This window comes from Crinia signifera, chromosome 2, assembly GCF_055691185.1.
Source record: "Crinia signifera chromosome 2, ASM5569118v1, whole genome shotgun sequence".
In the NCBI taxonomy this organism is placed as follows: domain Eukaryota; kingdom Metazoa; phylum Chordata; class Amphibia; order Anura; family Myobatrachidae; genus Crinia; species Crinia signifera.
The window spans coordinates 185,399,400-185,414,001 of NC_139218.1; the positions used below are offsets into that span (position 1 = coordinate 185,399,400).

Consider the following 14,602-nt stretch of genomic DNA (forward strand, 5'->3'; position numbering starts at 1 on the left):
ACATTTTTTGTCGATGACACTCCCATAAGACACAAAAACGCCATGTACCACCATTGCTTCCCCACAGTACAGGAACTTCACTAACATTTCTGATCGTATGTCCGAGCCAGTACTGTGAGATTTATACCCCTTTCACATTGCAGCTAATTACCGGGTACAAGCTGGTTTGACCCGGTAAGTAGTGTGATGTGAAAGGGGTTACTCTGTCCCGTAAACGGGTAGCAACACAGCAATAAGAACCGGAAAGAAAGCACAGCTCGTACCGGTTCATTGCCATGTTGCTTGGCAGTATGAATGGGTTAAACGGGTCCACAGACAAAAAGCAGCACTCCACTGCTTCAGGCTCGGTGATACGCCCTACATAGTTGTTTTTCTACATTGGTCAGAGGTCACTCTCATTGGAAGTTGTATCCATCCAAAATTCCAATACAGAGATTTTAAGATCTGCACATACAATTTATACGCAGTGCACTAAATACTGTACATGTTAGCCAAACTTCACAGAAGAATATACTGTATATTGCCATTTGTTTGTAGATTAGGCTTCATAGTTGAAGGCTGTTCATTCCTGAAATTGGACTGATCAATCTTCTGTTCAGACTTCAGGACATAACTATTTGTGTGCCAGTAGTGCATTGCCCAAAGCATATTTGCAGTGTGGGCGCACCACCCGCAGGGCTGCTCACCCCCACTCAGATGCTAAGCGGCTCACATCAGGGTGATGGACATTTCAAATGTGCCACCATAATTGAAATATCCAAGAACTTAGGGAATGATTCAGCTCAATGAAATTCGAATTCAGCCCCAGCTCCGATGGTCAGGGTTTGCGCATGTGCCGTTCGCTGCAGGGAGGGAGGACAGGGGGCAGCAGCAGGGGCATACACACTGGGCGACTGAGCTGAAAGCCGCCCAAAACAGCCGGTTTGAGCGGCTTTCAGCTCAAAGCCGCCCAGTGTGTATGCCCCAGCAAAGAGCGGTGAGCGCTGCTGCACGCTCCCTCATCATCATCGCCGGGAAAGCCGCTCATCTGCTGGTTATACCAGCAGATGAGCAGTGTTGAGGATGGCTTTGCATAGGTCTGCGCTATGCAACACCATCCTCCCCCCTCAGTCGGCACCGGGCATGGAGAAAGTTGCTCACTGAGCGGAGTTCCCCGCAGCGATGATTGACATCGTCGCTGTCCACACACGCTGGGCCCAGTGTGTATGGACCTTAACACTCCAGTGATAATCTTCCAGTTCTTTCACCTCACCGTTACATACAGAGCCATGCTTTCACTGTATTTGTAAATTTACATTTGACTAAATTCATGGTCTAGGAGGACTGCTACAATATCAGCTGCCAAATTATTCTACTGGGTGGTATGGCTGGGGTAGGACTGGGAGCAATTAAGTGAAATGAAAACCAGGAGATATTTTGCAGAGCAATTTTGTAAATTCCCTCTATTCATCCACCATAGAGAATTGTAACTCTATGCTAAAGAGTGACTCTCGTACAGTTGCCAAAACGTCAATACAGACGTCTGAGATTTTGCTCCCCTACGCTTTTCATTGTTGTTGTGTCTGCTGCTCCAACAGATACTGTATATAACCTCCTTATATTTATTACTACCACTACACATCCTTATACGAAGTCCATGGTTGTAGCAAACAATTGGCTGTTGCCTCATGAATCATTGGCAAATTTGCATACATTGTACAATAAAAATTAAGGATTTACATTACAAAGACGTTCATAACACTGAGCTATTGGTGCCCCCTGGTGCTAATTATTGGAAAATCATCCTTGTTATGAATATTTTTTTTTTTTTTTTAAACACAACATGAAGTTACACATATAATGTAAACGTTCCAATAAAAACATGACTGTGACAAGGAGAGTACTGCAAAATTATTATTATTATTTTATTCCAATAGTGACCACATCCCAGGAGACACATAAGTGATGCACCTTGAAATACTGCTGGTTTCTAAATTTTAGGAGTAATTTCTATGAAGCTGTATGAATAACACACAGAGCTCACGAAAAATAAATGTACACTGCTACATTCTGTTGGGTATTAAATTGTCTAGCCATATTATTTGTCAACGCCCTTATCCTTCCTATGAATGCTCCTTACAGAAATAACTATTCTACTCATTTTTCACTGCTGTCTGTTACTTGTCTGTTTACAGGCTTTATGGTAAACATTTGATTGGTCAGAGCCGTACTTTCATGCAGTTCCCGTGGCACCGTAATACACTATTATTTGTTACATCAAACCTCCAAAATGGCATTTCAGTGTCGATAGGGTTAGGATTTGAGTGCATCAAGGAGAGTACTTATGGTATAGCACTACAAAATATATAGATAACGGGAGGTCATGGTTATACAGCAATAGAAAGGAGGCCATATAGGTGTATAGAAACTTGTGTCTGCAGATTAATGTTAAAATGGTTCTCATGCAGCACAGGAGCAGGAAGTATAACAGCCTTCAGTGTCTGAACACAGTTTTGCAGCACAGACTTCATACCCCGGTGTGACAAGAGCCTCACATCACTAGTCTGTGATGCTGGACTCAGCCCCTGCCACAATCTGCCAACGTGCATCTTCCGGCTTCATTGTTCTCCACCCATTATGACCCTGTCCTCACCAATACATACCAATCACAAGAGCAGTCCTGCCCTTTTTTCTAAAAGGACAAGAACACTCATCTCAAAAAATAATCCCGGATGCGGTGAGCATTCTGATTATCTGACAGGATACAGTTTATTCTACATCCACTCACTTAAAGCCAGGGGGATATGGACAAGAGGGAGATGGAGAGATACAAACTGTACTGAGCTTTGTAAAATGTATCTTCATTAAAAAAAAAAAAGGGGCAGGAGAAACTATTTGGATGCTCATGTTTGCGGTTACACACATACACCGGCATTTTCCAGAAATAACTAATTGTATGGATGAGTTTTCAATATATCCATCCAATGAAATACCCTGTAAAATAGAAGCCATATGAAAAGGTGAAGGCCATTACTTTGGCCTAGGAATTCCAAAGGTGACTGAATACCTGAATTACTGTACATTACTGACTATAATATACAGGCTTCTGTTTGAAACAGTACAAGTTACTTGCATGAGGTGATCAAGGTTCACAAAGACATGGACCATAAGCCATTTATATGTTTTTATAGAGCAGTTATTAAAGAGATACATACACAGAATAAACTGTTCCACGTGAATATCATTAGCAAGACAAAAAATAAAAGTTGTATAGGGAAGGATAGGGACACCCAGTATAAAGCATGATCCCCTTATGGCACAAGTCCCAAAGAGACTTAAATTAAGGCACTTTTGATCAGTAGGTCATCATTAGACTCAATAGTAAGTGATTCTACAACACTGACCTTACTTGTTGTAGTATTTTTTTGTAAATGTACTTACAGTAAATAGGTCTTCGGTATATTTAATTACACATATAGAATGTAGGCATATACGGAATATCATTGCATAGATTTTATGGGGGGGAATTTCATTTATTACGGTCACAGCTCCCATTTAAAGTGACTGGGAGCTACTGGTATGTCTTTGGGTGCCCATTTCTTAGCCTCCTGAGATGCAAGCAGCAATCCACCAAAAGTAGGGCGTTTGGGCACCTTAAGTTACATTTAGATCGGAGAAGGCGATTTACAAGGCTAATCCCCACATTTTGGACACGTCTGCAATAGCGATGGATGTGCAGAGACAAGCTGATGGCATCCAGTTGCTTTAGATGGGAACTGCGGCTGCAAGAATTACCCCCTTAGAAGACTAATAAATAACCATCCTCTCTATATATATTATCACAACAAATTAAACAATTATTAAGTTGATTTGTTCCCATATCACCAGGTTGTTCCCCAGTGGGGCCACATCTTATTCTAAAACAACTCTGGATTAAGGGCATATATTCCCCACTGAGGCTGATGCAGAGGAACTATTACAATAGCTACATGTATATATATATATATCTCTATAATATATGCATAGAATAAACCTTCACCCGTCCCACAGTAAATAAAGTGGGTTACACAGAAGATACCGTCTCTTTAAATATATTTTCTAATCCCACTTGGACCCATTCCTAGGTTATTATACATTACAGCAACTACTTAAAATTGAGAATAAACTAGGCTATTCCAATATGGTGGCGATTGCGTCATAACTGCTGAAGGCTCCTGTTAAACAGGGACATTAATATAAAGGCACAGGGGTTTTTTTTTTTTTTTTTTTTTTTTTTTTTAAGTAAACCAAAGTTGCAATTCTTTATCCATGTGTCAGTGGTACATCAAGTACTCATGAAGACCTCTCTCCCTAGGAATGTTTACACAATGTATGCATGGTTAGGATCAGCTGAAAAGCACTAAAATATGGTGCTGAAATGAAGCTTAGACAGTACTGACCATGAACACGCATGCCTACTGATTTACTAAGTGAACCTAAAGTTTTTAACAACTGTAATGCTAATACTCCGTACATAATAAGTAGAAATGGTTCAACTGTACTAAAGGAACCACAAGTTGGGTGTAAATAGTCCAACTTCAAATCCTGGCCATAATTGGAAGGGTAAAGGTCATGGATTTCCTTGATAAACATTACATTCATGGTTAGGTCTTGGAACACTTTTTTAAAGGATCTTCTCCTTCTCCTTCTCTCTCTCTCTCTGGCAGTGACTTTCCATAACATCAGGTTTCCCCTCCCACATTTATTCAGACCACTCCTCCTCATCAAATTCTGAAGAGTCATCCTCTGAGTCGCTGTACTCCACGGCTATACGACGAGACAGAATAGTGGCCACATCATTCCCTCCAACATCTCGCTTCTCATGCTCCATCTGTTCCTCCACCTTGCGCAGATTGAAACCTGGAGAAGAAAAACAGACCCTCAAATATAAATTACAAAAATCATGATAAAAAGCCATCACAGTTTCTTTTTCTGAAAATGTACAGTATGTAAGATGGAGGCAAACTTTCAAGATATCCAATAACATCTTTATTTTACTTGGTGCTTCAGTCTTTACTGCAACTACCACATGTTAGAATGCAGAAGAAACAAAAATACAAGAGCGTTTGGGATTGGGTTTTGCAAGACTAATAAATCCACTTCTAAAGATCCCCAGAAAAGTTGAAATATATAAGAACATCTTGGCCTAGCTAATCTGTCCTTTTTTCAATGATTTTTCAACGTCAACCCTTTTGAATCATTAGGTCTATGTACAGATATTTGTATGCATATCCCAAGCATGTTTAAATTGCTCTACTGTTTTAGCCTCAATCACCTCTGATGGGATGTATTCCACTTACTCACTACCCTTTCTGTGGAGTATTATTTTCCTAAAATTTCCCCTGAACTCCCTTACCTCCAGATTTAGTGGATGACCTAGGATTCTTTTAAGATCTTTTATGGGTCCTACACACGGGGTGATATCAGGGAATTTTCTAAGGCAACTACATCGCTCCATGTGTAGGGGCCATAGTAGTGTGCGGACCCCCACGTCGCTATTGCTGGGAGATTCCTATCCTGCATGTAGGATAAATCTAATGAGATTGATGGTCAAGGCCAGTGTTCTCACCCAGGGCCAGTGTTCTCACAAGAGAACACTGGCCCTGAAAGATCGCTTAGCACACAGTGCTGTGTGCTGAGCGTTCTACATTGCTCAGATCACTCAGCAGTGCCACTCAGTGTAGGTCCCTTTCAGAGGCTTAACAATAGCCCCCCAGACCCCGCCGTCAAGTAAGTGTGGGCATCGGGGTCTGCGGGGCTATTGATGCACTGCACTGCTGCTGCGGCCTCTATAGCATCCTCAAAACCAGTCTGCTATTAGGGGCAGACATTTTGTGAGGGTCATTTTCAATAACAGAAGCCTGCCAGGAGGAGAGCCGAGACCGCAGACAAGTAGATCTGCGGGTCGCCGTGCGGCGGCGGCGAGCAGAGGGGTAAGCAGCGTGGTTGGGGGGGGGGGTTGGAGGTGGGCTTTATTTTAAGTGGGGAGCGGGCTTTATTTTACAAGGGGGGCACCCAATGTATAGTTACGCCACTAGGCCCTTTAGTCTTTCCTTGTAAGTTTTGCCCATTCCTTCAGTCTACCTAGATCCTCAATTATATGTATTACCTCTCCAGATGTGTCTACCATGTTAAATACTTTTTATCACCTGCCACAAAGGCATACTTTTTCAATTTGCTTGGATGTATACCATCTGGCCCCAAAGATTTCTCTGCTCTGTTTGGAGAGTATAGCCTGGAATAGCTATGTCCTGATTTTCACCATGACTTTGTAATTGCCACAATATCTAAACCATCATTATTGCAATTAGTTTGGGAATTTTATCGCCTCATTCCTACCATTAGCACAGAGGCTCTCAATTGTGTGGCCCAGAGCAGTTGCCTAAACATTAAGATACCCTCTGTGGTAGTGATATTGCATACTCCACTTCACTATAAATGATCTACAATAATATTATTACTATGGAAAATTCTCCACGGTGTGTGACTGTCAGAAAAGTTACAGATTTGTTAATGGCCAGTAGAGTATCTTATGGAAAATTTGAATGGGCATACAAGTCATAAATATTTTTTAAGAAGCTGAATAAAAAAATATCAAGTGAATACTAGAGTAAAACTGAAAAGAGAGAAACTGCATGTGAGCTACAATAGACTGGAGATACTTGACAAACAATTATAGGGGGTAGCAAGTCATGGAAAGGAGATGTATAAATACCTTGACGAATGGCAGACAAGAGGTCGCTCCGTGCATCGCTGACCTGTGGTAAAGCAGTTTTGGATTTGGAGGGCTGTGCTGAGGAATCTCCTCCTTCTGAATGAAAAAACGATGGAGGTGGGGGACCAGGAGGTGGAGGACCTGGTGGAGGTGGTGGGGGTGGAGGAGGTGGAGGAGGGCCACCAGCAGCAGGAGCTGGAGGAGTGACAGGAGAGGCAGGTGCATAATCCATTACAGAAGGTAAAGGAGGAGGAGGAGGAGCAGGAAATCCTGAATTGGGAAGACTGGCTGGTGGAGATGGAGGAGGAAGGAAGGTGGTATCTGGGAATAATCCAGCAGGTGGAGGAGGTGGAGGAGCCAGGGGAGGAGAGAAACTGGGTCTTCCTCCAATAGGAGAACCAATAGGAGGAGCTGGGGGAGGGTGGGCTGGGCTAATCAGGCTTGATCGAATTGAGGGTCCAGGTTCACTGAGGATTACAAAAAAATAAGTTAATGAGAGATGCATCAAGCCTTGGGGAGATGCATAAAGTCTTGGAAAGAAAGTAGAGTAACTGCCCGATACAATCAATCACCAACCATCGAACTTATTTATATAACAGTTTTTGAAAGGACAACAAAAAAAAAGGATTGCTGTTTTGGGCAATTACTAAAAACTTTCGTTCTCTGGAAGGCTTGATACATCTCCCTTTAAGAACATTCTCTAATCAATGTTCCATTCTAAGATTTTTAGGGAAACATGTTACGATCTACCAAAAAATTTATTTAAATATTAGAGATGATTATATTTAACTAAAAATGGTTAACTTCCTCGTTGTAAATTTAGGTAAAAGGTAAAATACTTAGGGTCCCTTTTAAGAAAAATACGTAACCCCATTAGCTCTTACTAAAGGGGGTATGTCCTTCTTTTAGTACTCAACAGAGATAACTAATACCAGACCAAAGCTTCAATTCTTTTACCCAGGTTTTTTAAGATGTGTTGGACTTGAGTCTTACCTCCTATATCCATTTCATAGTGCATCTTGGTCCTGGGTTATTCCCAGGTTGTTGCCTTTCACAATGGGCAGAATTACATTTTACAATTTTTATTTTTTTAAGTGCAATAATTAATGGAATCCTATTGTTGCAATTTAATTGTTTTGGGCACAATTTAATTATCATGCTTATCGTGACCAATGAATCAGGGTTTAGCCACAGAAACAGTGAACGGGAAAGCCAACCTGTCGCACATTTCAGCTTGCCACCCCTCCCATAGACGTTCATTAGTTTAGAGGACTTAAAAAAAAACCTAATTAATTCAGTCCAATGAATCAGTGTCGGTCCTGCATTTGACTGTAAATACTAACTTCAGGTTCCGATCAGCATCTTTGAAAAGGTAACCTGGGTTGAATGAAATGGATCCCACCTTTCATACACCAGTTACTTAATTGGGTCCCGGGAATAACCTTGGTGGTTTCTAGGGTCAAGGCCCCAGCAACTTCGACCCTTTCATTCAGAGACAGGACCTGGGTCACCTCGTCAATATCCCAGGCATTTTTCTTAGTGTGAACATTGTATAAGATTACTACTGTTTGTCAGTATCTAGCTCTCGCCATCAAAAGATAATGAGAGCGTTATGGCCCCTATAGCTGTCAATGAGCACCCAGCGCTGCCTTAGTAAAGGAATTGAAAAGTCCCATCACTTCAGCACACAGATGAGGAAGGCGGACATCTCTGGACCTTACCAGCGAGGTAATTAATGCTGAATACCAATGACATTCATTAATATCATTGCAATATAAATGAAATATACTGCTGGTAATAAGACACATTCTTAAACGGGGCCATTCGATGCCAAGGCTCATGTTTGACAATAGAATCCTCTCCCTCCTCCTCATAAACACAGAAATGTGAAAGCAGTAAAGTTGTGAAGAATGGCGCTGCCATCTGAAACGGGTACCACTACAATGATTAAGCAGCAGCCCCTAGATACACTCTCATACAAAGTATAGGTCAGGAAGGAAAGATTATAAATATTATATAGAATTAGGTATAGCTAATTGCACTTGCAAAGGTCTCCAATATACAGTAGGTCTAAATAAAGATGAAATCTAGGAACAAATGCTTTGTTGGTCTAGGTTAAATTAAGTTAGGGGACAAACTGTAAAGTATTCATTGATAAAGTTTTACTGCACATAATAACTTTGGTTGTAAAGGTTTTTAGCTCATGGATTTATTTCCACAAATTCAGAGAAACTAACTACCCAAGTACCCAAGTAGTGATGCTCCGGATCCTGCACATGAAAGATTAATCTCCTGCAAGGCAGGCAAAAATAGAAACATAGAATCAGACCGTAGATCAGAACCGCTTGGCCCATCTAGTCTGCCCTAACACATGCACACACTAGGCCAGGCATATCCAAACTATGGCCCTCCAGCTGTTGTGAAACTACACATCCCAGCATGCATGGCCACAATTTCAGCATTCCCTAATAGCAAAACTGTGGCAAGGCATGATGGGACCTGTAGTTTCACAACAGCTGGAGTGCCACAGTTTGGACATGCCTGCACTAAGGTAACCTACCAGTATATTTTTGGATTGTGACAAGAATACACAGGAGTACGCAGAGGAACCCCACACAAGCACGTGTAGGAGTTAAGGCCATGGTGGGAATTAAACCCATGACATCAGTGCTGTGAGGCATTACAGCATGTGTACTGCCCAACTTCTTACCAAGTGGCGGTAAGAAGTTCTCCCTAATGATGGTGACCATAAACATGAAAGCCAACGCCAGGTTGTGCCATAGGATGCCAGGTTTGGTGCAGACTATTTTGCATGGAGTCGGTGGAAATACAATGAATACTTAAAGACTATCCAATGTGTGGACAGAAAATAACATTGAAGCAAAAAGGAGACTAATGCTTTGGAAGGTTTCCCAATTTGCATGTCCATTAAACCGTGCAGAGGACCCAAGGTTATCAGTTTGTAAATAGAACAAAAAAACTCTGCCATAAGCATGGTTCCTTATGCTGAAATGTCTTACCATAAGAGGTGTCGATGGCAAATTCACTTACAACTTATAATGGTTTGGATACCTTTATTATAACAAAGAGCGTCTGCAGTTATTAAAAGAGGACATTCGGGGGTGACCGACTGCCATAATTCACACCAACAAGGAGGTTTTATTTTACGCCTGCAAAATGTTATTTTTATGATGGTCTGAATAGGGTAGACCAGTATGTTTTATTTTAGCCTTAACAATATGATTTCTTGATCATTATAGTATAAATGTAATCAGTGTAGAGACGGAGCATCACTGCAAAAGACATATGGCTTAATAAAGTGCCAGTTAGGGACTGTTACCTGAATTCTGCAGGTGGAGGTGGCAGAAAGTCATCAGGAGCTGGAGGTGGGATTGGTATGACATCTTCAGTTGGAGGTGGAGGAAGGTATTGAATGATATCTCCTCCTTCCATAGGACTGAGAGATCCGTTTTGATTTACCTGGAATCTAAGTAGCAAAAAGACAAACATATTTATTACTAATACAAATATATCACACTAACTAATATGCCCATTATAAAAGGTATAACATATAGCAAAGTCTTTATAAATAAAGTTCATACCCCTCATTCTGCTGTTTCTCTGTAGCATCCACAAATTCCAGCCCCATCTTCTTCTTCTCCCACTCATCTTTCCGGGTGCGGATCTTACGAGGATTCACATTCCCGCGGTTAGGGTTATCTTTCTTTTCTCTCTGTAAAAATATAAAGGAAAAATGGTAGCTTTTTTGTGTCCAGACCCTAACTGGCACTGTATTTGGTTGTCAAGGTTCCTGGTGGCCATTTATGAATGCTGGTAAGGTAATTGCCCTGCTAGTCATCCAATAATGAGCTGTGTATGGTCTCCCCTCTGCCTCCCTTCTTAACTCTGTAAGAGAGCTGTCCTCGTGTATAGCAGCTACACAAGCAACACCGAGGTGAGCGTTCAATCTCTTTCTAGATGAAGATTTTAATACACAAACTGAATATTCATCTATGGGGAGAAATCAATCGAAGTAGAATAACCATTGGACACAAAAACAGACAATATTAGTGATGTTTCTTGTATTTTTTCTGTTTTTTAGGAAATGTTTCACCTTACTGAGGCGGCAGAAACAACTGAATAGCCCCTGATCGTGATCACAGGTAATTGTACATTTGATTTGTTTTCCAGTTTAAGAGGTTTAACTATTTTTAATGTCATGGAATTGACTTGGAATGACCAAATCTATATGGTCATTCTAATTATTGCTCGCCTTATAGGACATCTTACCAATCAATTACTATATAGGGCAGTATTCAATGAGGCTGATTCGCCATGTTTTATGGTGATTTTGTGCTATTTTCGTGCTGTAAGGCGATTTTTTTGACTAAAATGGTGAATCACCCTATTCAATGACCAGATGGCGAATACATTTAAAGGTTTTTATCGCCATGATTCATCGAGTAGCAATCGCTATCTTTTTATGGTGAAGTGGAATGTGAACTTTTAAAATAAAGTGTTTTGTTTTTTACATTTGGTGTCAAAAAATCAGGAATTTTATTCTGAGGATGGGCATGCTATTTTTATTCATGTGCTGTAAGCACATGGATATATATTTAATAAAAAAATCTATATCTATATCTCTATATCTATCTTTTTTTTTTTTTTTTTTACACAGCAGCCAGCAGGGGGCCGGGAGCCGAGCCGCTCATTAGATATTCATATATTCACTGCACCCGATCATTACATATGCACGATCGGGTGTAGTGAATACCCGGTCCCCTGTTGGCTATCCCGGGGGGCAGACTGTGCTGCCTGGCTCCCGGGGAGCCCACCTCCCCCCCACAAACTTTCTGGGGCAGGCAGGGAGACTTCCATCTCCCTGCCTGCCGCTGTCCTCAGGCTCCCTGTGGCATCGCCGCAGGAGTTAAAATTCGCCGGTCAGGAGCAGTGAGCCCCTGACTCGTTGAATAATGGAGCCGGCGAGGCTCCGGAACGCGGCAGGCAGTGGCGAATGTGCAGCGAATCCTAAACAGGATTCGCTGCACATCGTCAAAATTCTCATTGAATACTGCCCATAGCCAAAACTGCAATGAAGTCAGAGAGAAAAAAAATAAGCTATCTCTGGCACTAAAACTCTGCAGGCTTCTACATAGCTTAGTTCAACTGGTATAAAGTCTCAATTCGAATAAAGCTATGCATATTACCACTTTGTTTTGTGTCAGGCATTAATGCATAATCCGATCAGGGCACACGCAACAAGCTACCAGATTCACCTCAGACCCACTTGAGCTGAACGGTGTCTGATTGCAATCAGATGCGGATTGTGAGTGCAGGTCATTTCGGACCCCTACACTTAGCGATTTGTGCTAAAGCTGGTTTTATACAACCAAACTGCCAATTTCTGAGGTTCTGAATGTTATCATGTATGGGCAGCTTTATGGGTATAATCTGGGAGCTCTCACCCTATGTTTACGTTTTTCTTTCATAATATCCTTGGTGTCTTGCAACATCTGTTCTTTCCAGAGATCAAAGAAATATGAGGGGTCAGTGTAAAACTTCAAGGCCTCTTTCCCATCATCCCTGTAAGACATAAGAGACGTTCGGAAAAATATAAAAAGTTGGGACTCTCTTGTGTACACATTACACACCTACGCAGGCAAAGCTGCCTTCCCACTTAGTCACCTACCTGTAAGGAGACAGGATGTTAAGTGGTGGTGGCATGTCACACGTGATGTAGGTTTCACAGACAGGAACCGATAGAGAGTCGCGTACAAATAGCTGCTGATCTTGCATCGTATTACTGTGGAATGCCTTTCTTGTATTTATGCCCTGTAGAGAAACTGGAAACAAAACCCAAACAAGCAAGTAGCAGCATCTTGGAACAAGCGGGACTCACTTAAGTATCCAACATCAATTTCTTACTTATTGACAAGTGGTTTACTGTATGCCTCATTTTACCTAAGCACCATTACTAGTTTATAGGTACAAAATTAATGTGCATTATATTGAATGTTTTAATTGTTGTGATAATTAAATGTATTTTTATTTTGTGATACCCAATTGATCAAATCTATTCATTTAAAAATTATTTAGTGTTTTAAAATTACACTTTGGCGCTCTACACACATTTTGTTTTTACCTGTATCCACCTCAGGGGATTGAACCCCCCCTACGTGTGAGCTGCCCAATAACAAACCACCCCATCTCCTCAGCACCTTTATCACCTGGTGGTGATTCACTTTTTTTCCAGAAGCCCTTTCAATAACTATCCTGAGAACTTCATATTAGTGCAGATTTCAAGCATGAAGCATGTCTGTAGGGCTAACATTCACAATCACCTGAGAGGTATGGTAAAGTGGGTACTGAATACAGTTGTGGGGGGCCTAGATGCTTTCACACTCAAATGTTACATACAGGTATCTTCCCAAAATACTCACCCTCCTCCTCTTTAGGATCCAGCTGGGTCACTTTGACCTGTAGCTTCTCTACTCTCTCACCCAGTGTTCCCACACGCTGAGCAAACAGACTGGCTTCAGTGAACAATTCTCCAAATATATCCTCCGCATAGCGACCTGAGAGAAAGTGTTATTATAAGGGAGTTAAAAGCATACAGGTAAAACTAAGTGGCAGGAGCAGGAAAACAGGGGGACCAAAGTAGGGAGGGAAGCACTGGAGGAGAACATAGAAAGTGCAGAGCTATTAGGCAAATGCCTGTTCTGTTCCACTCTTATTTGTGACTATTCATACTTTCAGTGCAGGTTCTAACTATAATCCAGGAAATGCTAAACCTTTAATACTTTATAAAGCAATGTAATGCTTCTGTATTAAAATAACTTCTCTAATGCTAGAAAACACTGTACTCTAACATGGATTTATCATTTGCCAAATAAAATCAGACATTATATAATCCAGCACCTTTAATTATAAAATAATAAAAAAATATATATATAATCGGTGCTACAACATTACATAAACCGTTATCTTTCCCCCATTAGATTATGACTATTACCCTACTGTACATTCCCCAGTAACCACTGATTTTTTATTTTTTTCACTTTCCCTCTCTGTTCCAAACCAACGCAGCTCCAAGCCCTCTGTCACCGGACAAAGTCACTCACTCAGGCTTCCAAGCTGGCGGATGACATTGGACAAGCTGAGGTTGGTCATGCATTCCAGTTCACTCCGGACATTTGGAAGCTTCTGCCGGCAAAGATAGCGCGGCTCAATGCAGCGAGCGACCAATGGCATTCTATGAGGATAAACAAAGAGCAAGTTGCCAATCAGCACAAATATAATAATAAATAATAAATTCGACTTTAGAACAGTGGAGAAAAAAAAAAAAAAACACAAATTGTGCGATTTGTAAGCCAAATACATATGCAAGGAATTCTATGTCCTTGAAAGGATTTACATTAAACATTGGTCTAAAAACAAAAAAAATTGGTACTTGTTTCCTAGCACGGCGCCTGCGATTTTGATTGTATCCATCAGGTCCTAAAAAAATTGCGTCAATCGCACCGCATGCAATGCGATTTTTAGATCGGAACCAATGTTAAATGCCCCCAGACCCTAATTTTCATTGTATACCCACCCTGATGGGTCAAATGCCCCCCCATTGTTAGCATCACCCCACGATGAACGCCAACCCGAAGCGTGGCGAGCGCAGCGGTATGCGTCCTCCGACCTTTTCATACCCCCAGTATCCACGTTGGTGTGGAGTTGATTCTATATAGTGTGGCAAGCGCAGCGAGCCACCGAGCCCGAAGCGTGGCGAGCCCCGCGAGGGGACGCGCATTACTTCACAGGTATTACGCGTGCGCTCGCCACGCTTCAGGCTCGGTGGCTCGCCACACTATAGAAAATCAA

At 41.6% G+C, this 14,602-nt stretch overlaps 1 protein-coding gene across 1 annotated transcript in view; it reads right to left on the reverse strand.

Annotated features, from left to right (window-relative positions):
- Positions 1-3,148: 3,148 nt before the first annotated feature.
- The window catches only part of WASF2 (WASP family member 2), a 33,944-nt gene continuing 22,490 nt past the window's right edge, over positions 3,149-14,602 (reverse strand). Inside the window, exons 2-9 of the mRNA XM_083173324.1 lie at positions 13,855-13,985; positions 13,174-13,308; positions 12,423-12,576; positions 12,199-12,316; positions 10,336-10,466; positions 10,074-10,220; positions 6,734-7,200; positions 3,149-4,878 (exon numbers count right to left, since the gene is read on the reverse strand). Of these exons, the coding sequence (XP_083029450.1) occupies positions 4,721-4,878; positions 6,734-7,200; positions 10,074-10,220; positions 10,336-10,466; positions 12,199-12,316; positions 12,423-12,576; positions 13,174-13,308; positions 13,855-13,984 (1,440 nt within the window). The 5' untranslated portion in view covers position 13,985 and the 3' untranslated portion in view covers positions 3,149-4,720. The remainder of the gene's footprint in view (positions 4,879-6,733; positions 7,201-10,073; positions 10,221-10,335; positions 10,467-12,198; positions 12,317-12,422; positions 12,577-13,173; positions 13,309-13,854; positions 13,986-14,602) is intronic.